Source organism: Actinia tenebrosa, unplaced genomic scaffold (assembly GCF_029948245.1).
Source record: "Actinia tenebrosa isolate PJP-AT-01 unplaced genomic scaffold, QUT_ActTen_1.0 PGA_scaffold13__45_contigs__length_12533684, whole genome shotgun sequence".
In the NCBI taxonomy this organism is placed as follows: Eukaryota; Metazoa; Cnidaria; class Anthozoa; order Actiniaria; family Actiniidae; genus Actinia; species Actinia tenebrosa.
The window spans coordinates 2,260,475-2,285,570 of NW_028292573.1; the positions used below are offsets into that span (position 1 = coordinate 2,260,475).

The following is a 25,096-nucleotide window of genomic DNA, read 5'->3' on the forward strand; positions in this document are numbered from 1 at the left end:
CACATATACACATATACATATATATATATATATATGCACATACATGTTTTTAATAAGATAAAAAGTAAAATGTACACATATACATATATATATATATATAAATATATATATGCACATACATGTTTTTAATAAGATAAAAAGTAAAATGTACACATATACATATATATATATATATATATATATGCACATACATGTTTTTAATAAGATAAAAAGTAAAATGTACACATATACATATATATATATACACATATATATATGCACATACATGTTTTTAATAAGATAAAAAGTAAAATGTACACATATACATATATATATATACACATATATATATGCACATACATGTTTTTAATAAGATAAAAAGTAAAATGTGCACATATACATATATATATATATATATATATATATGCACATACATGTTTTTAATAAGATAAAAAATAAAATGTACACATATACTACACACATGCACTTACATGTTTTTAATAAGATAAAAAGTAATACAGAGCGAATTGATAACGAGAAGTTGTTGGCTTCGTAAAAATGTTTTCAACGATTACTACATACGACAAATAAACCGCTCGTATATATTAAATTAAACTCTCATTTTTCGTACTGGCTGAAAATCATGGAATACGAATAAGGAATTTTTATGAAAATCTCTTTTTCAACCATTACTTTCTTCTAGATCGGCTTCAATTTATCTTTTGTACACGATAACTTCTTTGCATTGGTAGCAATTGGTTCTAACTCTTCAGGATCGACAAAGTGAGAATGTGAGAGTCCAAAGCACTTTTCATATAAGGTATCGAAGATTTAAAAAAGACTAATTAGAATCATTCGTTTAACGACGAATGAGTTGAAAATCATGGCTTTTGCCGTGAGTTTAACAAATTAGTGGTTGATGGAAATAAAACATACAATTTTAGCACTTTTCATTATAAATGTATCAAATATTCTTTCAGCAAAGTTCCATCTTCTATGAAGGATTTTTGATTTTGGAGCGATTTTCTTCCAAGTGGCAGTTTAAGCTTCAGTAGTTATTGTGTAACAAATTCTAATGCAAAAAAAAAAAAAAAAAAAAAAAATTAAAACTCGAAGTATTAGAATATTGTCAGATCGTATATGATGCAATTAATTATAACCTAAAAAGTAGTATAGAAATGATTTATCATTGTTAGATTCTTGACAATTTTAGCAAACGCCTTCAATATCAATTGACGACTTCCAAAAAACTGTATCTTTTATACCTGATTTTTCGGGAACTTTCCTTACAAACAGCGATGAATTTTATTTTTTTATTTTAAATAATTTGCTATAAGGCAGGTGCTACACAAAAGAACAGTTGTCCCCTACGAGGCGCAACACCATAATATCATTGCTATATGAAATATTTTCGCTGAAAAAACCCTTCTTTGACCGGCGCTGTTTTGACCGCAAACTGCTCATTGTCTACAACCAAAATTAGTCACCTTAGAATCGATTAATCAAACATGAATATATACTAGTCGTTACATAATGTAAGTGAAGTGCTGCGGATATATGCAAGACCAAATTTTACCAACAGCCGGCAACAACATACTTGAAAACACTCATCAGCAATATTTGACAGTGTTCATGTAATGTGCTCGATGGGCAGCATAGACGCTCAAATAACCCCACAAAGTATCCTGCAAACAATAACGAAAACGTGCTTTCGATAAAATGCGCGTTTCCTCTTGTGAAGAACTCCGCAATCCATATGTACTGCGGCCGAGCCGAGTATTTACCGAGCATTCTCAGAAGACACGGTACGACATGACCGATGCCGAGCATATTCTGAGCATCATCCGAAAAATCCCGCCGCGATCCAAATTCGAGATTTTACTCGCATACGGTCGACAGGGTTCCCAACATGCAAGAACTGTTGTGTCTAGATTAGTGAAAAATATTTTCAATTTATTTTATGAAACACGAAACACTGAACAGCTTAGGTTATGTAATAGGAGAGTAATACTTATTGAATATGGTTAGGTATGGTTCATTTAACGGAATTATTTTGATTTAGAAACTTGCATCGAAGGGCTGTTAGACCTTCATATATAATAGGGGCAAAGCGCGCAAATGAAATGGATTTTGAGCCTTGTAAGAAACTAAAGGTCGGACAAGTATCTAATGGCCTAGTGGAGACGGTTTGTAAGACGTTTCCTGTTTCTCATTTAACAGAACACACTAAGACAACAATGAAAGAAGAAGAAATGCAACTCTCGGACTTTCATTGGCCAGATGAGACAGCTACGTGACAAACTGCAAACACCTTCATCAGTTATAATTGATTTCACATCACTTGTTCAGTGCTAGCAGGTGCAATAGAGAAAGAGAGAATGAGAGAGAGAGAACTCGCCTGGGCAACCTAGGATCTCGACTGTGCGATAGCCAGGTGACATAACAGCTCACTGATTTTCTGCCATAATTGCTTTTTTTCTAGTTTTTAGTTGAAGTTTTAATTCAACTTGAATTTTCTTAGGCTAAATTTTTGAAAACGTACACCGGATAAAACCGCTACTGACCTACATGAGTTTCTGCAGCTACGCCATTAATATTATTTTTTACAAATTTTAAGATTTGAATAATGTAAATTGACGGAAAACTGCTACTATTGAAAAACCAAATAAATCAGTATCGGTTCATTAGCTGATTCAAAGCTATCTTTCGCCTAAATCGTTGTAATGGAAAACATGTCTATATATCCTACTAAGTATCGTTCTTCAAAGGACTATTTGAAAACTGGAATATTTAAAACCAACAGACAGAGCGAAAGCAAAGGTTATGTGTGTATACCGTTTTGGCCAGGCTTGCGAGCCGTAAATAGGTGCGAGCCTACATCTTGTGGGAAATTAGCTGAGCTAAATAATGATACATTAGTGCTTCATCTATTTGTACAATTTTTTAAATACGTTTCAATTAGTTTTTTTATTATTATTGTTTTTTTTTCCTCTCATAGGAGGTTTCATGAGCGACGAAGTAAATAAATAATATCGATATTAATAATAATAATAATGATAATAATATAATAATAATAATAATAACAATAATAATGTTTGAAAACGTAAGTTTTGATGTGAGAGGTACCCTTCCATTCTTGCAATACGAAGTAAATAAATAATATCGATTTTAAAAATAAAAATAATGTTAATAATAATAATAATAATAATAATAATAATAATAATAATAATGTTTGAAAACGTAAGTTTTGATGTGAGAGGTACCCTTCCATTCTTGCAATACGATTGCGTTTCGTTTTCAAGTTTTTGTTAACTCATCGCAAACAGCCGCGACATCTTAACAATTCTTTGAAAGCCTGACGAAAATTGGAACTTTGAAACGAATAGAGGAGTGGGTTGACTGCAGACTCCAAAAAATACAAAATTGAAGCATTTCTGTAATGCTTTGAACCGAATTTGCCTTCATCATAGGCATTCAAAAACAATGTTATGGCCATTGGAAAGAAACAGATAACATAGGCCAAGCTTACAAACAGAGAGATCTTGACGAGCTTCCGCTTGACTAGTTGATCTTCAGCTATCTCCACGTTTTGTGGTCCAACTTGCTTGGGCTTCAAATATAACTCACGAACTATTTGAAGGTAGCAAAAGCTGATGACAAAGAAAGGGACAATCACTACAGTCAACATTACTATTATTACATAACTCTCTATTGCATCGTCTGGCAAATTATGTCTGCATTTACTTTTTCTTGAGTATCCGAAGATGTAGTATGGCAAGGTTAAGCAAATGGCGAATGCCCATACTGAAATAATAGCGTAGTGTACGGTTTCTTGTCGAAGTCTGAAACCCGACTTCATTGGTTTGACTACAGCATGGTACCTTTCTATCGACAACACAAGAAGTGTTATAATCGAGGCGAAACTCGCTGTAAGTGGGATATGATAGCTGAAGAACTTGCACATGAAATCGGCTAAAATCCCTTCTTCAAACCACACGTAATGTTGTATAGCAATGAAAGGTAGAAACGTTAAGTTGATAATGTCTGATACGGCGAGATTGACCAGCAAGTAATTGGTGGTCGATCGTAAAGATCGCTTTTTCCACACTGCAATTACGACCAAAAGATTTCCAGCAAGACCAATAGAAATAAAAAGTACTGCTAAAACTAGCACCAAAACGTCTCTTGTATTTACGATTACTTTGCTTTTCATCTTCAGAGAAAATCAATCGATCGACACTCAGCTATCTTTTTCAGACATCTTCAAGTCAGGGTCTTATTTTATTTCGTCAGTTGATCACAGTCAGTCAATAGATACGATTGGTTATCAAGAATATAAAAAGAATTTTTTTAAAAATAATACCACTGAAAAGTTAAACGACCAAAGCCAACATTAAGCGAGTTTCAATTCCCGTTTGCTTCTCGATGAGTTTATGGTCATGGAATATTGATACAGCATAATAGTAGATTTAGGGAGCAATATGTAAACAAGATTGAATATCACGTGATGACCTTCAGAAACATCTGTTCGCTCATCAAAGACTTTTAATTATTTTGAGGTATCACTACTTCACACCAGTATATAGCTAATTACAAAACACTATTATAATGATAGTAATAAAAAAGAGAAATATAAAGAATAGTAATAAGTTGGTGTTTGAAGATTTGTAACTTAAGAAAATGCTAATTAAAGCGCAGGAGGCCAAAGTTTTTTGGTTTTTTTTTTTTTTTTTCTTTTTCTTTTTTCGTTTTTGTTTTTTTGTTTGTTTTTGATTGTTGTTTTGGTTGTTGTTTTCTGTGTTAGCATATTTATGTGTGTATGTATATATATATACTACACTGCTGTATCTATTCCATTTATATATAGATAGATAGATAAATATATATAAATTATTTTATTTTCAATATCTTATATTATAAATATATAAATTATTTTATGTTCTTTCTTGTATATTTAATGTTTTTATGTATTATTCTTCTCCCTATGAGTAAATAAAGGTTGTTGTTGTTTATTTCTTTATCGTTTCTTTATCAATTTTTGTTCTTTTTTTCTGATATATTTTATATCAATAAATATCTTAAATGCTTTTATTATTATTATTGTTATTAATATTAATATCATTAATATTATTATTATTAATATTATTATTATTAATATTAATAATATCAATATTAATAATAATAATATTATTATTATTATAGTACACTCAACAAAATTACTCTACTCTGATTGGTCGAGAGGAGTACAATTATAGCGTTAATTGTACTCCATAGGAGTACCGAATTAAGTCGCTATGGCAACACGGCCAAGACAATGTCAAAACAATTATTTTCTATCATTTTGTACTTAAAAAACATATAAATAAAATTTTAAAGCCGTAAGAACTAATCTTTTTTATGCATTTCAGTTGCGCGATGGACTGAAAATCGGCCGCCAAATAGACAAAGATGAATGGCGTCGCGTCGCATTTTTTACTGAAATTTTGTTGAGTGAACTATGAAAAAAAAATCGCACGATCTTCTCGTACAATTTGGAATTAATAGACACTCGTAATGCCGGTTTTGAAAGTTCTTTAATTGCACTCGTCTAAAGGCTCGTGCAATTACAAGAACTTTCAAAACATTACTCGTGTCTATTAATTTCCAAATTGTACTCGAGATCGTGCGATTTCCTATACTTTTTATTATTATTATTATTATTATTATTATTATTATTATTATTATTAGTAGTAGTAGTAGTAGTAGTAGTAGTAGTAGTAGTAGTAGTAGTAGTACTAGTAGTAGTAGTAGTAGTAGTAGTAGTAGTAGTAGTAGTAGTAGTAGTAGTAGTAGTAGTAGTAGTAGTAGTAGTAGTAGTAGTAGTAGTAGTAGTAGTAGTAGTAGTAGTAGTAGTAGTAGTATCCTAAAAATAAACTTTATGGTCGTTATGTTTTATCTAAAATATCCTGACATTTAACGTTTGCTGACCTCGGAAAAACAATAATAAATCAATATCTTCGCAGATGGCTGGAAATCCCCATTTCTGGAACCCTAAGTAACACTTATCTATCACGAAATAAATTTGGTCTAAATATCATCCCCCCTTCAGTCAAGTTCATTAAATGTCAAATGCCTTAAAATCATCTAAGAGCAGCGACATAAAATATCTTTGGGAGTCGTCCAGTAACGGCTCAAATATTTAATATCATGTTTTTCAGTCAACTAAAGAAGTACTCAAGAACTATAGAGTGAAGGTCCACTAATATTGAGCATCGGCCGGTCACGGTCAAAGTTTCGATTTTGCTCATTTTTGGTTTGCTGGAAGGTATTACCAAGCAAACGAACGTGGTGTAATTAGTATTTCAAAAAACCGCTAAAATTCTGAGAAATCCGAGAAAAACGGTTGGCCTAGCGGAGACCTCAAAAGTATGCAAATTTTCAGTTGAATCAAACAGGTCCAAAAACAACTAAAGCATACAGAATAGGAAAAAGATATGAAAACTATATGTTTATAAATTGATAGGAGAGATGTTTGAGACTTGATTGGGTATAAAATAATGGTTTTAGCTATTTATTGAAAGCGGTCAGATGATATTTAGAATTGAGTGGTATTCACACATAGATCTGACCCTTGCTACGCAAAAAAAAAAAAAAAAAAAAAAAAGTCAAATGCCCCCCGTTTTTTTCTCAATGAAACTCACGTCACGAACTATATATTTAGATGTTCCTCTAGAACATATCGAAAAATCAGTTTGGGTCATTGTATTTTATGTTCATACGGAGGCCGTGAACACTGGGTATTTTCGACATATACCGTGACTGAATTAAATCGACAAGTGTTTGTCGTTTCTGGTCGCTTTTTTCTCATTGGTTTCTATTTTCATCCGGAAATCAAACCCGAGAATGCATTTCCTTTTTTAAAAAACCTTTTATTAGCAATTTACATTATTTTAGCAGTTACAACATTCGTTTAGGTAGATTCGGATTTCGGAACAATCCCGGTATTTTATTTTCCTATTGCTATTCGGCGACTTTTTGCAAACTTTTGTACATTTTCATATATCTATAAAAGACGGGTGAGCGCCTTCGAAGTGGATCTTATAAAATAGGCAATGGGGAATGACCGGGATTGTGGAATCGGAATGGAGACTGAGAAGAGCAGTCTCCTTTTACCACTCTCACCTGGGTCTTGTGTTTTCATGAGGAGAAATCTTTCAAATTTCAGACCAGTAATTTCTAATTATCAGAAGAAAAAAAACATTCGTTTGTGGTTTGACCTTTTTGTTTGTGGGGGGGAGGGGGGGGGAGAACCTTTTGCTTTGCTCCCTCCTTCCTTTCTTCGATCCTTCCTTGCTTCCTTCCATTTTCCCCTTGCTTTTCCTTCCTCCCTCCCAATTCCTCCCTCCCTCATTCGTTCGTTTCTATGTTTCTTTGTTTTCTTTGTTTTTTTTTTTATTTGTTTTTATGCACTAAAAAAAAAAAACTTTGTCCTCCTGCGCTTTAATTAGTATTTTCTTAAGCTACAAATCTTCAAACACCAACTTATTACTATTCTTTATATTTCTCTTTTTTATTACTATCATTATAATAGTGTTTTGTAATTAGCTATATACTGGTGTGAAGTAGTGATACCTCAAAATAATTAAAAGTCTTTGATGAGCGAACAGATGTTTCTGAAGGTCATCACGTGATATTCAATCTTGTTTACATATTGCTCCCTAAATCTACTATTATGCTGTATCAATATTCCATGACCATAAACTCATCGAGAAGCAAACGGGAATTGAAACTCGCTTAATGTTGGCTTTGGTCGTTTAACTTTTCAGTGGTATTATTTTTAAAAAAATTCTTTTTATATTCTTGATAACCAATCGTATCTATTGACTGACTGTGATCAACTGACGAAATAAAATAAGACCCTGACTTGAAGATGTCTGAAAAAGATAGCTGAGTGTCGATCGATTGATTTTCTCTGAAGATGAAAAGCAAAGTAATCGTAAATACAAGAGACGTTTTGGTGCTAGTTTTAGCAGTACTTTTTATTTCTATTGGTCTTGCTGGAAATCTTTTGGTCGTAATTGCAGTGTGGAAAAAGCGATCTTTACGATCGACCACCAATTACTTGCTGGTCAATCTCGCCGTATCAGACATTATCAACTTAACGTTTCTACCTTTCATTGCTATACAACATTACGTGTGGTTTGAAGAAGGGATTTTAGCCGATTTCATGTGCAAGTTCTTCAGCTATCATATCCCACTTACAGCGAGTTTCGCCTCGATTATAACACTTCTTGTGTTGTCGATAGAAAGGTACCATGCTGTAGTCAAACCAATGAAGTCGGGTTTCAGACTTCGACAAGAAACCGTACACTACGCTATTATTTCAGTATGGGCATTCGCCATTTGCTTAACCTTGCCATACTACATCTTCGGATACTCAAGAAAAAGTAAATGCAGACATAATTTGCCAGACGATGCAATAGAGAGTTATGTAATAATAGTAATGTTGACTGTAGTGATTGTCCCTTTCTTTGTCATCAGCTTTTGCTACCTTCAAATAGTTCGTGAGTTATATTTGAAGCCCAAGCAAGTTGGACCACAAAACGTGGAGATAGCTGAAGATCAACTAGTCAAGCGGAAGCTCGTCAAGATCTCTCTGTTTGTAAGCTTGGCCTATGTTATCTGTTTCTTTCCAATGGCCATAACATTGTTTTTGAATGCCTATGATGAAGGCAAATTCGGTTCAAAGCATTACAGAAATGCTTCAATTTTGTATTTTTTGGAGTCTGCAGTCAACCCACTCCTCTATTCGTTTCAAAGTTCCAATTTTCGTCAGGCTTTCAAAGAATTGTTAAGATGTCGCGGCTGTTTGCGATGAGTTAACAAAAACTTGAAAACGAAACGCAATCGTATTGCAAGAATGGAAGGGTACCTCTCACATCAAAACTTACGTTTTCAAACATTATTATTATTATTATTATTATTATTATTATTATTATTATTATTATATGGCACAGGGAGTAACTGCATTTATTGATGTAAGAGTATCGCATGTTAATTCCAAGAGCAACCAAAACAAATCCACTTCTACAATCTTCAAGGATCAAGAAAGCGAAAAAAAGAGAAAGTACCAGCAAAGAGTAATCGATGTCGATATGGGAACTTTTACGCCCTTAGTTTTTGGTACAAATGGAGGGATGGGGGCAGAATGCCAGATTTTTCTAAAGCACCTTACTGAGAAATTAACCAAGAAGACAGGGACACATATGCAAGTACTATAACATGGATTAGAACTCGATTATCTTTTGAAATAATTAAGTCAGTACACATGTGTGTCAGGGGGACAAGAACCCCTTTTTTATGGACAATGAATTCTTGAATGACTTTAATCTTAACGCCAATGTAGCGGAAATTTAGAAATATTTAGATTTTAATAATAATTGTATAGTTTTAATATAGTATTATATCAGTGTGAAGAGCTGGACTCGTGTTTTGAGCTATTAATTTATTTTACAAATATGTTTTCATAGATAAATAAGTATATATTATATAGATTTGTTATTTTATATTCATAATCTTTTCTTTTTTGTTTTATAATTATAGCAATATTCTTATCACGTCTCATATTATAATGAATTATTAGTTAATTATTATTGTCAATAAAGTTATTTAAAATATTATTATTATTATTATTATTATTATTTATTTATTTATTTACTTCGTTACTCATGAAACCTCCTATGAGAGAGAGAAAGAAAGAAAAAAACTAATGGAAACGTATTTAAAAAAAATTGTACAAATAGATGAAGCACTAATGTATCATTATTTAGCTCAGTTAATTTCCCACAAGATGTAGGCTCGCACCTATTTACGGCTCGCAAGCCTGGCCTAAACGGTATACACACATAACCTTTGCTTTCGCTCTGTCTGTTGGTTTTAAATATTCCAGTTTTCAAATAGTCCTTTGAAGAACGATACTTAGTAGGATATAGAGACATGTTTTCCATTACAACGATTTAGGCGAAAGATAGCTTTGAATCAGCTAATGAACCGATACTGATTTATTTGGTTTTTCAATAGTAGCAGTTTTCCGTCAATTTACATTATTCAAATCTTAAAATTTGTAAAAAATGATATTAATGGCGTAGCTGCAGAAACTCATGTAGGTCAGTAGCGGTTTTATCCGGTGTACGTTTTCAAAAATTTAGCCTAAGAAAATTCAAGTTGAATTAAAACTTCAACTAAAAACTAGAAAAAAAGCAATCATAGCAGAAAATTAGTGAGCTGTTATGTCACCTGGCTATCGCACAGTCGAGATCCTAGGTTGCCCAGGCGAGTTCTCTCTCTCTCATTCTCTCTTTCTCTCTCTTGCACCTGCTAGCACTGAACAAGTGATGTGAAATCAATTATAACTGATGAAGGTGTTTGCAGTTTGTCACGTAGCTGTCTCATCTGGCCAATGAAAAGTCCGAGAGTTGCATTTCTTCTTCTTTCATTGTTGTCTTAGTGTGTTCTGTTAAATGAGAAACAGGAAACGTCTTACAAACCGTCTCCACTAGGCCATTAGATACTTGTCCGCCCTTTAGTTTCTTACTAAGGCTCCAAAATCCATTTCATTTGCGCGCTTTGCCCCTGTTATATATGAAGGTCTAACAGCCCTTCGATGCAAGTTTCTAAATCAAAATAATTCCAATTTTTTGAAAAACTAACTACACCACGTTTGTTTACTCGATAATACTTTCCAGCAACCAAAAATGAGCAAACTCGAAATTTTGACTGTGACCGCGAATTCTCGTTTTGCTGGATATTAGTGGACACCTGTTCTTTTCTACACAAGAGGAAAAACTAAATCATCTGCTATCACAAGGATCTTTCTTCACAAACATCACGAAATACTCCCTCATGTCATCAATCTGATCTACCGCTCACGCGGTAGCCAAAGAATGTGATCAAAAATCTTTACATACAATATCTAAATATATCTGTAACAAATTAATAAGTAAAATATAATATGTCAAACATTTATATATATGGAGGATTTAAATAATAATAATAATAATAATGATAATAATAATGATATAATAATATGGCTTTTTATATAGCGTCAATATCCAGACGTTCAACAACGCTTTACATTTTCTATAACATTCTCAATAACAGAATTAAAAATTAAAATGTAGAAAATTACTATACTAATAATCAATGCATTTTTATTTTAAACATACATACTTATACATAACATGACATTACTAATGAACTTGGTTTAAATATTCCATAACATTTTAATAAAAGTTTAAAATCATAACAACTAAGAGTTATTAAAATTCTAAAATACATTTGTTTCACTACATATATATGTTGCTATCAATAGACGTCACTTCCGGTAATAGCTCTTTTCTGATGGCTTGTAGAATCTTGGAGGTTGTTTTGATCTCTTTTTTTCTGTCGTAGAAATAGTCAAATGCAATAGTTTGAGGACTTATTTTGACATGTTTTGACTTAACATCCGCTAGTTGCCCCTCAGTCAACCGCTTGTTTGCCCCCTAGTCAACTTCAAAAAAGTCACGTGATTGATAGTAAGCAATACACATACGTAAGATAATTTTTTTTATTTTTTTATTTTTTTACTTAGTTGTACTTCAAAATTGCATTGTTAAGAACTTGGTTTTATAAAAATTGCATTTATATATTATGAAAATTTAAACTCATAACAACATCAGACTAATTACTGCTAAGATAAATTGTACGTTTGTTTAAATAGCCAGGTTTTAAGCTCCCGCTTGAAACTGGTAATTGATACAGAAGACCTAATATTTGGCGGAAGTCTGTTCCATATCTCAGGAGCAGCATTCGAAAAAGCTCTTTTCACATATTATTTAAGCCTGAAGGAACCTTTGGTTAAAGGATTTGATGATGCTGATCTCAGTAGAGCGAGCTGGGTCACATGGCTTAACAAGTTCACGTAGGTAGAAAGGAGCAGCATTACTTAGAGAATTCAATTTGCTGCTCAATAGGCAACCAGTGCAAGCGAAAAAGAACTGGAGTGATATGATCATGTTTGTGACCACAAGACACGAGTCGTGCAGCTGCATTCTGAACATGCTGAAGTTTTTGCGGTTTTTTGGCAAGCCATACAACAAAGAATTGCAAAAATCAAGTCTGGAAGATATAAGGGTATGGACAAGAGTTTCGCATGCTTCAAACACTTATTTAGCTAATTGCTGCATTTGCAGTCTCAACATCCAAGTCTATGTCCTTTATGTTCCTAGGTACTCTTCTTGTGGTTCTTGAGCCCCTAAGGCATAGAAGAGCTGATCTCAAATAATAATAATGTAAACTTTATTATGTTTTTCAAATTCAATCGTAAATCTCACTATATATAGGCAATTTACGATCAGCTACATGAATCTTTTACACATAAGTATATGAAAAATACTTAAAACGCTAATTACACATTTTTTTCTTCACATTTAGTAAAAAACAAAAATAATATTAATGATGATAATAATAATAATATTAATAGTATTAATAATAATGATAATGATAATGATGATAATAATAATAATAATAATGATAATGATAATGATAATGATAATGATAATGATAATGATAATGACAATGACAATGACAATGACAATGACAATGACAATGATAATGATAATGATAATGATAATGATAATGATAATGATAATGATAATGATAATGATAATGATAATGATAATGATAATGATAATGATAATGATAATAATGATAATAATAATGATAAAAATATCAATAATAATAATAATATTATTATTATTAATAATAATGATAAAAATAAAAATAATGATAATAACAATGATAATAATAATAATAATAAAATTTTAACAAAATACTCTCTTTCAATATATATAAATTGCATCCAAGTCAACAAAAACAAAATAATTACATAAATATAAAAGAAACTATATCTTAAAAAAACAAATATATATAAATATATGTTGTAATTTTTTCTTGGATTTTATCCCTTCAGTTATTTGTCTGGCTCTACTCAATGTGAACACTGATCACACATTTGATTTGTTTTTATTATTACTTTTATTATTTTATTTTATTTATTTTATTTTATTTGGAAAGTCCTGGAACTGTGTGTATCTTTGATCTTTGCCTTAGCGTTTTTCCATTCCATGCTAAGTATTGACTTTTATTTTTGTGCATTCGACATCCTGGATGATATTGAAAAGATAACAAGTGGTCTGAAAGGTGGAAAAATAACTGTACATATAAAAATGCTATGATATATAGAAATTAAATCTTGATACATATGAAATATTATAATATTATGATAATATATAAATATAATTGCATTGCAATATTTTCTTTCTTTTTTAGCTTCGATTCTAAGTGAGCAAGGTAGCCAAGACAATTCGTGTTACAGTAAGCTATAATCATGATTACAGTGCGAATCGAAAAACCGTGTGCACCTAGAAATATTTCTTATTTATTTCTTTATATCTTGTGGTTAGAAAGTCAATTCTGATTGGCCAAAGAAGAAAAGAACATTCCACGAATATTTCTAGATGCCCACTGTTTTTCGATTCGCACTGTAAAAGATGATTATCACAATCATAATCGGATATTCACATTGCTCTTAATATTCTACAGAACGAATACAACACCAGACACAAGTGCAGTTTTTTAAGAATGCTGTACCTACATCGCCTTTATTCCCCGTTGCTAATTATTCAGCGGACAGTAGACAGTCGACTGGTGTCTACGATAGTATTTACGAGCAGCCTATCGACCCAAAAAGTACTGCTTATTCAAAGCCAGCTGATGATACGCATCCGACAAACGAATTATGACACAGTAAACCAAGGCTCGCCTTATTACCAAGACCTTGTTCTGCCACATATAACATCATCAAAGTGTGCGTCATGCAACACCAAAATACAAGTCACTTAATGACGGACACCTAAGACCTAAGGCCTAATATAGATATTTAGGCACTGCCTAAAAGCGAAGCTCCTGATACGAAATTAGAGAACCAGGGAATCCAATTTGAATGAATCTGAAAGGTAAAAATAAGATCGGGAAAAAAATCTTCAATTATTTTTATTCGAGATGAAGATAACGTATCCCATAATAAAAACCATGCATTGAAATCGAATCAAAATGCACTACATTGTTTTTTATGCGCGATTATACCATCCCACTTAGAAATTTTGAACACAACTCACCACCAGCCACCACACGGGCTATTTTTGTTCTTTGAAGATTCTTCGACAACGTTTCCCATGGCCGACATTTTTAAGCTTTGAATTTCTGTTTAATTTTACTTTAAAAAAACGAAAGATAACTACAGACAATCCAACAAAATATCAGGTTTAGTGAAATTTACCTTCGATGTCTTTCATTGAAATCGAAATTTTGGAGATTTCCGATTCTTTTAGGACAAATCAGGACTATAAAACAGACTTGAAAACTGGTTAAGGTGAGAAAAAACTAAAGCTTACTTTCGTCTTTCACATAACGATGTTTGGAAAACCATAAGAATTTTGATATTTTTATATTAAATGTATTTTTACCGCAATGAAAATAATAAAAAAACAAATGCTTTGGTAGCATCAGAGAGAAAATTGCCTGGAGATCGTCAACTAACAAAACTTGAGAAATGAAGGCCCTGAACATTTAAACCCAAATGTGTCATCAGTTAAAAGGAAAAAGTTTTCTTAATTACTTCATTGAAATAATTTTATTCCTTACATATGAGAATTAACTACTTTTCGAGTAGATTGAAATCTAAGCTTACTAAATTTTGAGATTCGAATTTACCAATTTTCATGTCTGTTTTCATGTGTGAGAAAGATACGAAAATCACGAACGACTAAAAGTTTTCGAAAAGCAAAGTTTACATTCAGTATTAAACTTGACACAAACAACTGAGACAAAATAGAAAATAATGCAAAATACAAAATGACTAATTTCTTTGTCAGTAAATTGGCATCCGTAAATGTTTTTGAAAATTTTTTAGCTTGGTTATAAAGTGAAAGACAAGGTCTTTATACAATATCATCTCTCAACAACACAAATTTAAGCTCATTTGTATAATCATGGCTAGCTTGAACAACTTAATAAACAGTTCAATGTTTGGTGTAATTTTACATTTCATTCAATATATAAAGAAATTATCTGTAGAAAGATATAAAATCATTGAATGAAAGTCTTCAGCTTTGTTTTGCCGATGGGACCCGCGATAGGAGGCAAACAAAGCTGAATTTTTCTTGAACGAAAAACATATGATAGTTGGTTATAAGCTAAACAAAGGACGAATATTTATTGTAATATGCTCTTCATGTTATATTTCCTCCAGCATTAAAATAAATTAAGCTTTTCTATAGAAATATTAAAAGTTTTGAGGGAAAGTCTTTGATTTGTCGATTCGTCGAGAAAAAATGCTTGTCAAAAAATAATAATATACGATTGTTTGCTAAAGAACAACACACACCTGAATTCTTGGAGAACACTTCTTAATCCATCTTTGAATACATGAAAGTTTTTTTTATTGTCTTTGGTCTATAACTTGCCCTAAAGCGATTTTTTCTGTGCATCTGATAGTCGCCTTAGCTAGTAGTTTTGCTTCAAATTCCTTTGTCTTTCACGCTCATTTTCTATTTGTTCATCCGTGAAGTTTTATCTCAAATTCCTTTGTCTTTAACGTTCATTTTCTCTTTGTTCATCCGTCAAGTTTTGCCTCATATTCCTTTTTCTTTCACGATCATGTTCTCCTTGTTCATAATCGAAGTCCCGCCTGGATTTGCGTTTTCTCTCTCTCTGCTTGCCGCTTTTCTTTGGTGAGATTCCTTCGTTTTTGCCTTTCTTTTTCACACCTCCAGAGTTTTTCCTCTTCCGAAAAAACTCTTTTACTTCTGGCCTTTCTTTTGGCTTCATTCTCCTCTGAGCTTTCTTTCGACATGTCGATTTCGGAAAGAGGTTCCATCGTAAATAGAGTAAATATAAATATAGATATAAACTTGACTAAAAAATTGTGTTGTTATCTTTCGGTATTTCTATACGTAACGCGTCGACATTCCCGCCAAAAAAAAAAAGATAATCTAATCAGCCAATCGGGATTCTTGCATACACGGACGGACGTACGGACGGAAGTGACGTCAGCCAAGCCATGAAAAATCAACTCAATGGTTTACCATTTTTTCTTAAGTATGGTGCTCCGCTATTACCTCAATGGATGAGTCTACAAATCCTTTCCAATCATGGCAATTGAAAAATCCGAATACCAAGAGCTTATTATTTACTAAACAAGAGCAAAATTGATAAAGCTCAAATACCGATAATGAGAGTATGAAAGTTTCCATTTTCATTTACTCGCGATGAATTGAGAAATAACTCGGTTCAAGAAACTTAGCTACAAGTTAAACGTTTTAGTTTAATCATCTTTCAAAAATATTTTGGTGTTTTAATAATACATGCAGGAGGAGAGCAAAAAATAGTATACTCAAAATAAGTAATCTACAGGGCCCGGTTGTACGAAGCCTGGATAGCGCTATCCGGCGGATAAATCTTATCCAGTGGATAAATGTATTGGATAACAGCATCGACTTATCCACTGGATAATGATTTATCCACCGGATAGCGCTATCCAGCCCTCGTACGACCAGGCTCAGATGTATAATAAAATAATGATAATACGAATAATATATGAATTGCGATTACCCCCAAAAAAATGTTTGGTAAAAAAATAATTTAAAGTCAGCATTTCTGGATGATCATTGTAAGTACATATACGAGCCGAATAGTTGAGACTGCGTTGAATACAACCAGCTCAAATTACGTCAACGAACTACTAGCGTTCGAATCGTCAGTCATAATCATCAACCTCCGTTTTACACGAATGGCGCTTATGTTTTCTTCTTATTTATGTCTTTTTTTTTTTTTTACTGAGAAACTTAAGGTTAAAACCAAATAAAACAATCCTCTGCAGCTGATCTTATACACGAATAATATATATATATTTATAATATAACTAGATTATTACGCGCGCTCTGATTGGCCAAAAACCAATGAACTATTTCCCCATGGGCTGCACGCTCTCGCACGCTGATTTCAACGGACGCTCGCCTTTTTTCTCTAAATTTTCAAACCCGATGGCGTCAATAGCGCGCGCACGAGCGAGATGGGTGATATAACGCACGCTTTGATTGGCTGAAATGCCTATGAACTATTTGCCCTTGGGTCGCACGGTAGATTTTTGGTCATATTATAAATCAGTTAGACGACAAAAAAGCGCTCGCCCATGGCGATATAGACGCACGAGAGAAAATATAAAGAACTCTCAACAAGCTAGAGTGTCACTCGGCTTCGCCTCGTGCCACTCTTTCGCTTGTTAATCGTTCTTTATATTTTCTCTCGTGCGTCTATATCGCCATGGGCGCGCGCTTTTATGTCGTCTAACTGATAATTAGCCACTGCCTAAAAGCGGAGCTCCCGATACGGAAGTCGCAGAGAGAACAATTTGAATGAAACTGAAAGGTAAAAATAAGATCGGGGAAAAAAGTCCTCAATTATTTTTTATTCGAGATGAAGATGATTTCTCCCATTTTTTACCTTTGTCTTTAACTGTTTTAAAGTTTTAAAAGTTTAACTGAATGTAAACTTTCTTTTACGAAAACTTTTATCGTTCGTGATTTCCGTATCTTTCTCACACATGAAAACAGATGAAAACTGGTAAAATCGAATCTCAAAATCTAGTAAGCTTAAGTTTTCAAGTTTCTTTCTTATTAGGGTAAGAAAGCTATTTTTTAACTGATGACACATTTGGTTTAAACGTTCAGGGCCTTCATTTCTCAAGTTTCAAGTTAATGATCTCCAGCCAATTTTCTCTCTTATGCTACCAAAGCATTAATTTTATTTTCATTGCGGTAAAAATACATCTTCATATAAAAACATAAAAATTCCTATGGAAAACCAAACATCGTTATGTAAAAGACGCAAGTAAGCTCAATTTTTTGCCCACCTTTGTTGACCAGTTTTCAAGTCTGTTTTATAGTCTAGATTTGTCCCATGTAAATCTCCAAAATTTCTATTTCAATGAAAGACTTCCAAGGTAAATTTCACTAAACTTTATATATTACCTGTAGTTATATTTCGTTTTTTCTTTTTAGCAAAATTAACCAGGAATTCAAAGCTTAATAAAAAAATGTCGGCCATGGAAAACTTTGTCGAAGAATCTTCCAAGAAAAAAACTAGCCCCTAGGAGGGCTGGTGGCGAGTTGTGTACAAAATTCCTCAAGTATACAAAGGTTTTCAGTGCATGTTTTTTATTATGGGAGACATCTTAATATTGATTTTTCCGATTCTAATTTTATCTTCCACATTCATTCAAATTGTTCTCCCTGTGACTTGCGTATCGGGAGCTCCGCTTTTAGGCAGTGCCTAAATATATATATATTACATTTCTTATTTTGTATTATATTATTAATTCGGAGGATCGACCAAGCTGGAAAAAAGATTAGCTTTACCTGTTACATCCTCAGTAAATAAAGTGTTATTATTATTATCATCATCATCATCATCATCATCATCATCATCATCATCATCATCATCATCATCATCATCATTATTATTATTATTATTATTATTATTATCGTTCACCTTTGGTCTAAGACATCGATGGACATACTACCTCAGAACACTACCAGATATTGAAGATCTACTAGAACCACTAGAGCGTGCTGTAGCGGATGTGTTAATACCATCAATTACAGAACACAATTGCACACCGATTGAGCGAGATATCCTGGCATTGCCAGTGCGGATGGGGGGACTTGGATTTACAAACCCAAGTCAGGTCGCAGCCTCAGAGTACACAACGTCAATCAAGACAACTGCTCCACTTGCTGAACAAATAATATCTCAAACGCATAAACCACCAAATGACACTACAATGAGAAAATTGCAGCAAAATGCACGTAAGGAGAAAGATGAAAATCTACGTGAGTTGGTAGAGAATTTGAAGAATTCCTTACCCCAAAGGACAAAGAGAGCTGTTGAGCTTGCTACAGAAAAGGGCGCATCTAATTGGCTGACGGTAATCCCCATCAAGGACATGGACTTCGATTTGAACAAAAGAGAATTCAGAGATGCTATCGAACTTAGATACGACTGGGAAACCACTGACAGCCCATCGGTATGTGTGTGCGGGGATTCGTTTAATGTGGACCATGCTATGATCTGTAGACGTGGCGGATTTGTTATTCAGCGCCACAACGAGCTGCGCGATCTTGAAGCAGAACTGTTGAGCATGGTCTGCAATGACGTTGAAATAGAACCAGTACTTCAAGAAGTTACAGGAGAAATACTGACCAGAGGTTCTAATAAAGCTTCTGATGCTCGCCTTGACGTTCATGCACGTGGCTTTTGGGAAAGGCAGAGATCTGCATTCTTTGATGTTAGGGTGTGTCACCCAAATGCAGAGTCCTACAAAGACCTCACCCCCCAGCAAATATACCACCTGCATGAGAATGAGAAGAAGCGCAAGTATGCTAGCAGAGTCTTGGAAGTTGAACAAGCGACTTTTACGCCATTAGTATTCACTACAACTGGAGGTATGGCAGATGAGTGTAGAAGATACCACAGTAGGCTCGCCGAACTAATTGCCAACAAGAAAGGAGAAGATTATGCCACCACTGTATCCTGGATACGAACAAAGGTTTCTTACTCCCTTTTGAGATCAGCTCTTATATGCCTTAGGGGCTCAAGAACCACAAGAAGAGTATTTAGGAACATAAAGGACATAGACTTGGATGTTGAGACTGCAAATGCAGCAATTAACTAGATACTTAACATATATATATATATATAAATGTTTGCCATTATTACTATTTTTTTAAACATATACTATTAGGATTAATTTTTACTAAATAGATTTTATGTTCTTTTTATAAAAAAAATTATTATTATCGTTATTATTATTATCATCATCATCATCATCATCATCATTATTATTATTATTATCATTATTATTGTGAACTTTATTGATAAAATCTCACTAAATGTATCAACATCATTGCGGGCTTAGCCTAGGCAATGTGGACTAAGTATACTATATAGTATTTACATTATTATAAAAGTAATAAATAAAGAAATAAAATGAAAATATTATTATTATTATTATTATTATTATTATCATTATTATTGTGAACTTTATTGATAAAATCTCACTAAATGTATCAACATCATTGCGGGCTTAGCCTAGGCAATGTGGACTAAGTATACTATATAGTATTTACATTATTATAAAAGTAATAAATAAAGAAATAAAATGAAAATATTATTATTATTATTATTATTATTATTATCATTATTATTGTGAACTTTATTGATAAAATCTCACTAAATGTATCAACATCATTGCGGGCTTAGCCTAGGCAATGTGGACTAAGTATACTATATAGTATTTACATTATTATAAAAGTAATAAATAAAAATAAAAATTTGCAATAATCTATAAAATGGATATGATACAAAAAACAGAAAAAATAATTAAAGCTAAAATATACTAAAAGTTATCAATTGAGTATATAGTACATGAAGCTAAGATCAACTTTGAGTTCTTCAAAACTAAAATGAGTCTCTCTTAGAACTACAAACACATAAAACGTTTAACAATTTCACAATTCTGTGAAATGATCCATTTCTGAGAGCGTTCTATGGTTAAGCTAGCTACTTGCTGTCCAAATAACACGTTCAGTTCTTTACTTAGATTTTTGTAGTGAGCGCCTAAGAAGTCAAAAACTACAGTTACTTGTCTAACTTTATATCCTGGATATAAGTTATTTATTCCTAGTTTCAGGTCCACGTACTTATATTGCTTGTATTGGGTCTTTTGTGTGATTGTTCCTGGAGTGCATACGATTCCTTCTACCAAAATCTATTCTTTGTTTTTCTTGTCATGCACACTAATGTCAGGTCTGTTTGCTCCCTCTTTTGGGGCTTTCCGCTATGTGCCATGGGATGTCCCATAGAATCTTGACATCGTCATTTTCTTGACTAGGCTGTGGCGGTGTAGATTGCTTATATTATTATTAGTATTGCTCTTGATTTTCAGATGCTTATATGCTTGGCTTTAGCATATGCTAGGTTTTGAAGATTCGTTTTCAATAATGAATGGGTGTTCGAATAGGTAGAATAATGAAATCAAGAATCCAAAACTAAAGTCATTAATAACCTGCAAGTGCAAGTGCATGTGTTATTCGCTTATTTAAGACAGGCAAGGCTGAAGATGTGGATAATTATAGACCTATTATTTCTATTCTTCCCCCCACGTCTAAGTTGTCAGAAAAGGCAGTTCACGCTCAGCTTTATGAATATTTAAGTCAACATAAGATCTTAAGCCTACTTCAATGTGGCTTTGGGAAGGCACACTCCACTGAGACTGCGGCATTATTATTTGCAGACACTATACGTAGGAACAGTTGTATTGTAATATAAATGTATTGTATGTATTTTTACATATACAAGCAAAGACATTATTATTATTATTATTATTATTATTATTATTATTATTATTATTATTATTACTATTATTAACATAGATCAAGGTCATATGGTAGGGGAAGTTTTTATTGATATTGATAGTATTGATCATTCTATACTGCTACATAAGTTATCTGTTTTGAGAATCCTTTTGGTAGATCTTCTTTTGTTCGATTTTAAGGAGTATTATCAGAATCTGAGCCCATAATTGTTGGTGTGCCTCAAGGCTCAATACTCGGCACTCTTATCTTTGTTATCCATATCACTATATCGATATATTATTATAATTATAACAATAATAATCATATATTATTATTATTATCATTATTATTATTATTATGAATATAATTATTATTAATTAGGAGCCTAATTAAAAGAAAATTATTGCTTTCTTAAAAGACATGGAATTTTGTCGTTCAATTTTGACCTGTATATGATAAGTAATGGTTCCTCGGAAAATTAAGAATTCATTTCACTCGTCGCTTGAATCGGGCAATTCAAAATCTTTGAAAACACTCTTGAAATGAATCCTTAATTTTGATCGTCCCCATACGATAACCTATATTTATCCTTCCCAATGAGTTAAATTGCTTTCATAAAGAAAAAAAACGATTTCATCATTTTTTCAATCAAACTTAAGATTCAATCTTAGATTCCGGACCACACGGGCAGTCAAAATTTTTCTATTTCAAACCCTCTCTTATCTCTATATTCGCTTTTATTTGTTCTGCTTTTTAATTATAATAAAAATGTTTTGCGTAGATATTGCTTGGTGTAATTCAATTGAAATAGTATTATGAAGCTCATTATTAAAATTGATAGAAGGGCAGAATTTGTAACTTGTCATTCAGCTAGTGACATTTCAAAACGATACGCCGGACTGAATTATGTATATTGATAACAACCTATTGTACGAAAAATCTGGTTTTCTCGAACGATAAAAGCAGAGGCTTTGCTCCAGTCAGACAAACATTTTTAGCAGGTGTTACATGATTCTTTATCACTTTTATTTCTACATTGACTACATTAGATTCAGGTTTGGACCACTTTCCGATAATTTCAGAAGAAGATGGACAAAAGCCTCCTCTTTTCCATCTTCGCATGCGTGCTCGTTTCTATCGCAGTTGCTGGTAACTTGTTAATCGTCATAGCAGTGTGGAAAAAGCGATTCCTACGATCCACTACGAACTACCTTCTCGTCAATGTTGCCTTCTCGGATCTCGTCAGCCTGTGTTTCTTGCCACTAATGCTCACCCAAAGATATGTCAAATTTAACGAAGGTGTTGTAGCCGATATGTTGTGCAAGTTTCTCATTTCCTTCAACATTCCTCTCACAGCAAGTTTCGCGGCAATTTGTACTCTTGTTGTACTGTCTGTAGAGAGATACCATGCTATTGTGAAGCCGATGAAGACAGGATTCAGACTGAGAGAGGACACCGTTAAATACGCTATTGGAAGTTGCTGGCTCTGTGCAGGTTTAGCAACCTTGCCTTTGTACATTTATGGGAAATACAGTAATATAGACCAAAGGAATTTATGCATAACGAACCTGTTCGATTTATTTCCATTGATTTATATTCTACATGTATCATTTTTCTTCGTCGCAGTTCCCTTCATCACCATCAGCTTTTGCTACTTCAAGATCGTTCATGAGGTTTACTTCAAGAACAAAGTAGGGCCAAAGAATTTAGCAGCACAACAAGAAACTTTAAATAAACGAAAACTCGTTAAGCTTTCTCTCTCGATAACCATAACATTTGTCATCTGCTTTTTCCCAGTAACTATTGCAGTAATATTAAAAAGTATTGATCCACGACATGCTAACAGAAGCTTAGTAAAGTACACCAGTGTTTTGTATTTTTTGGAGTCTTTGTGCAACCCTTTCCTTTATGCTTATCAAAGTACTAACTTTCGTCAAGCTTTCAAAGCAATACTCAAATTATAACAATTTGTAACCACAGGCAGCCAAGCAATCTAATTGTGGTGTGTATGATAGCAAATACAGTAAATGTATGGGACGAAAAAATATGTAATTTTAAAAAATAAAAATACCTCGCTCCTGTGTCGTTGTTAATTGCATTTAACGTCATTCTTGATGGTTTTGCTGTTTAAAACAGTTTTTGAACAATTAGCCTACTAGGTAAATAAAAATAGAATCGCTGGCGACTCGAGCTCGACGGCACCACTCGTGTTCGATCGCCGAAAAAAAAAATTTAAAGGTGGTGTTACAAGGAACAACTTGCAACACCGATTTTTCGTGCAACGCTATTGCGTCATTTGTGTGTTGGATTTATTTCGACATGTTACACGGGAACAACTTTTCGCGCAACATTTACTTTAGTATTCAGTCCACGCGCTGCCAACTCACCCACGGCTATCTTTTTCTTCTTTTCTTGCTTTTATCATTTTTTTTCAACTACGAAAGTTTTATCTTGTCTGTTTCAGTAGGTTTAGACAATCGTTGCAGTTGCTGTACTCTTTAAACTTACTTCTTCTACAGTCGGCGCCATTTTGTTGCGCGTCAAATCGGCGATGGACATGTTACATTCATCGATTTGCTTGATCTTGTGTTGCAAGTTTTTGAAGCCAGATCAAAAACAGAGTGAAAAATTGCGCGAAAAATCGTCCTCGGCTCTATGTTACGCGACAACGATTTTTCGTACAACAGTGTTGCGCAAAAAGTCGGCGTTGCAAGTTGGTCCGTGTAACACCACCTTAAGCCATCGTTTGGCTCCAAAATCCCTTTAGCGCCACCTTTCCATGATCCTTTTCTCCAGAAAACTGCATTATTTCTTCAGATCTCGAGTTTAACTTTATGAAATGCTCAATTTTGAGCGATAATCTGCTTTATTATATGGCAAGGCATTAAGATTAAACAGAGGCAAAGCAACAAAAAGTAAAGCTGACAGCGCATGTCAAACGAGAACTGCATTGATTCGACTTCAAGATATTCGCAACCAAGATGAAAAATACTACCGTCTTCCGTTTATTTTCTTGCCTTTTATTGGGAAAAAAACTGAAAATCTTTCCAGTCTAATTGAATGAGAGGCTTTGAAAAATAACGCTTCGCTGAATATGGATAGTTTTTCATCACTTTTCAACGTTTTGACTGTTTGAAGCAGGCCGCCATATGCACAATGACTGAAGTCATGAAGACACACTTTCGACTCAAAAGATACTGCCCACTCTCCTATCCACAAATGCATTTAAATTCAAGCTTGAATGAAATATTCCTGAAATATGGAAACACTTCAAGAGCGGATGAGCCTAGAACACTGCATAAAACGTCAACGAAAAAACCACTGGCCTCTTCACCCGATCGATTCAGATAAGTTCAAACTTGACGTCGTAAGCTTACTGAAATAACAAATTTACGTTCATTCTTCTTGTAAAACTATCTTGATTTCATTTACTGAATTAGCCGCTATTCACCACCCTTTAGTTCGTAGTTTCGCCTAGTTTTAGATTTAGTTTTCTAGTCGTACAATATCGCTCAACAAGTGCCGTGTAGAGCCTTTTCTTTTCCACTACCAAGAAAATAAGAGTAAAAATACTGGCGGTTAGTTATAACATGAATCGTATCACTTTTGTAGGCACAGAAAAA

General features: G+C 33.2%; 2 protein-coding genes across 2 annotated transcripts; both read left to right on the forward strand.

Moving 5' to 3' along the window:
- Window positions 1–18,623: 18,623 nt before the first annotated feature.
- Window positions 18,624–19,792, forward strand: LOC148911602 (uncharacterized). The gene has a single exon (XM_089029175.1). It carries the CDS (start codon window positions 18,773–18,775, stop codon window positions 19,790–19,792), a length of 1,020 nt encoding a protein of 339 aa, XP_088885301.1. The 5' UTR covers window positions 18,624–18,772.
- Window positions 19,793–22,523: 2,731 nt separating this feature from the next.
- LOC116290717 (neuromedin-K receptor-like) lies at window positions 22,524–23,437 on the forward strand. The gene has a single exon (XM_031697818.1). It carries the CDS (start codon window positions 22,562–22,564, stop codon window positions 23,435–23,437), a length of 876 nt encoding a protein of 291 aa, XP_031553678.1. The 5' UTR covers window positions 22,524–22,561.
- Window positions 23,438–25,096: the final 1,659 nt, after the last annotated feature.

What these genes read in the sequence shown, in the direction of transcription:
- LOC116290717 (XM_031697818.1), top strand. Translation starts at nt 22,562, where the DNA reads ATGGACAAAAGCCTCCTCTTTTCCATCTTCGCATGCGTGCTCGTTTCT.
- LOC148911602 (XM_089029175.1), top strand. Translation starts at nt 18,773, where the DNA reads ATGGGGGGACTTGGATTTACAAACCCAAGTCAGGTCGCAGCCTCAGAG.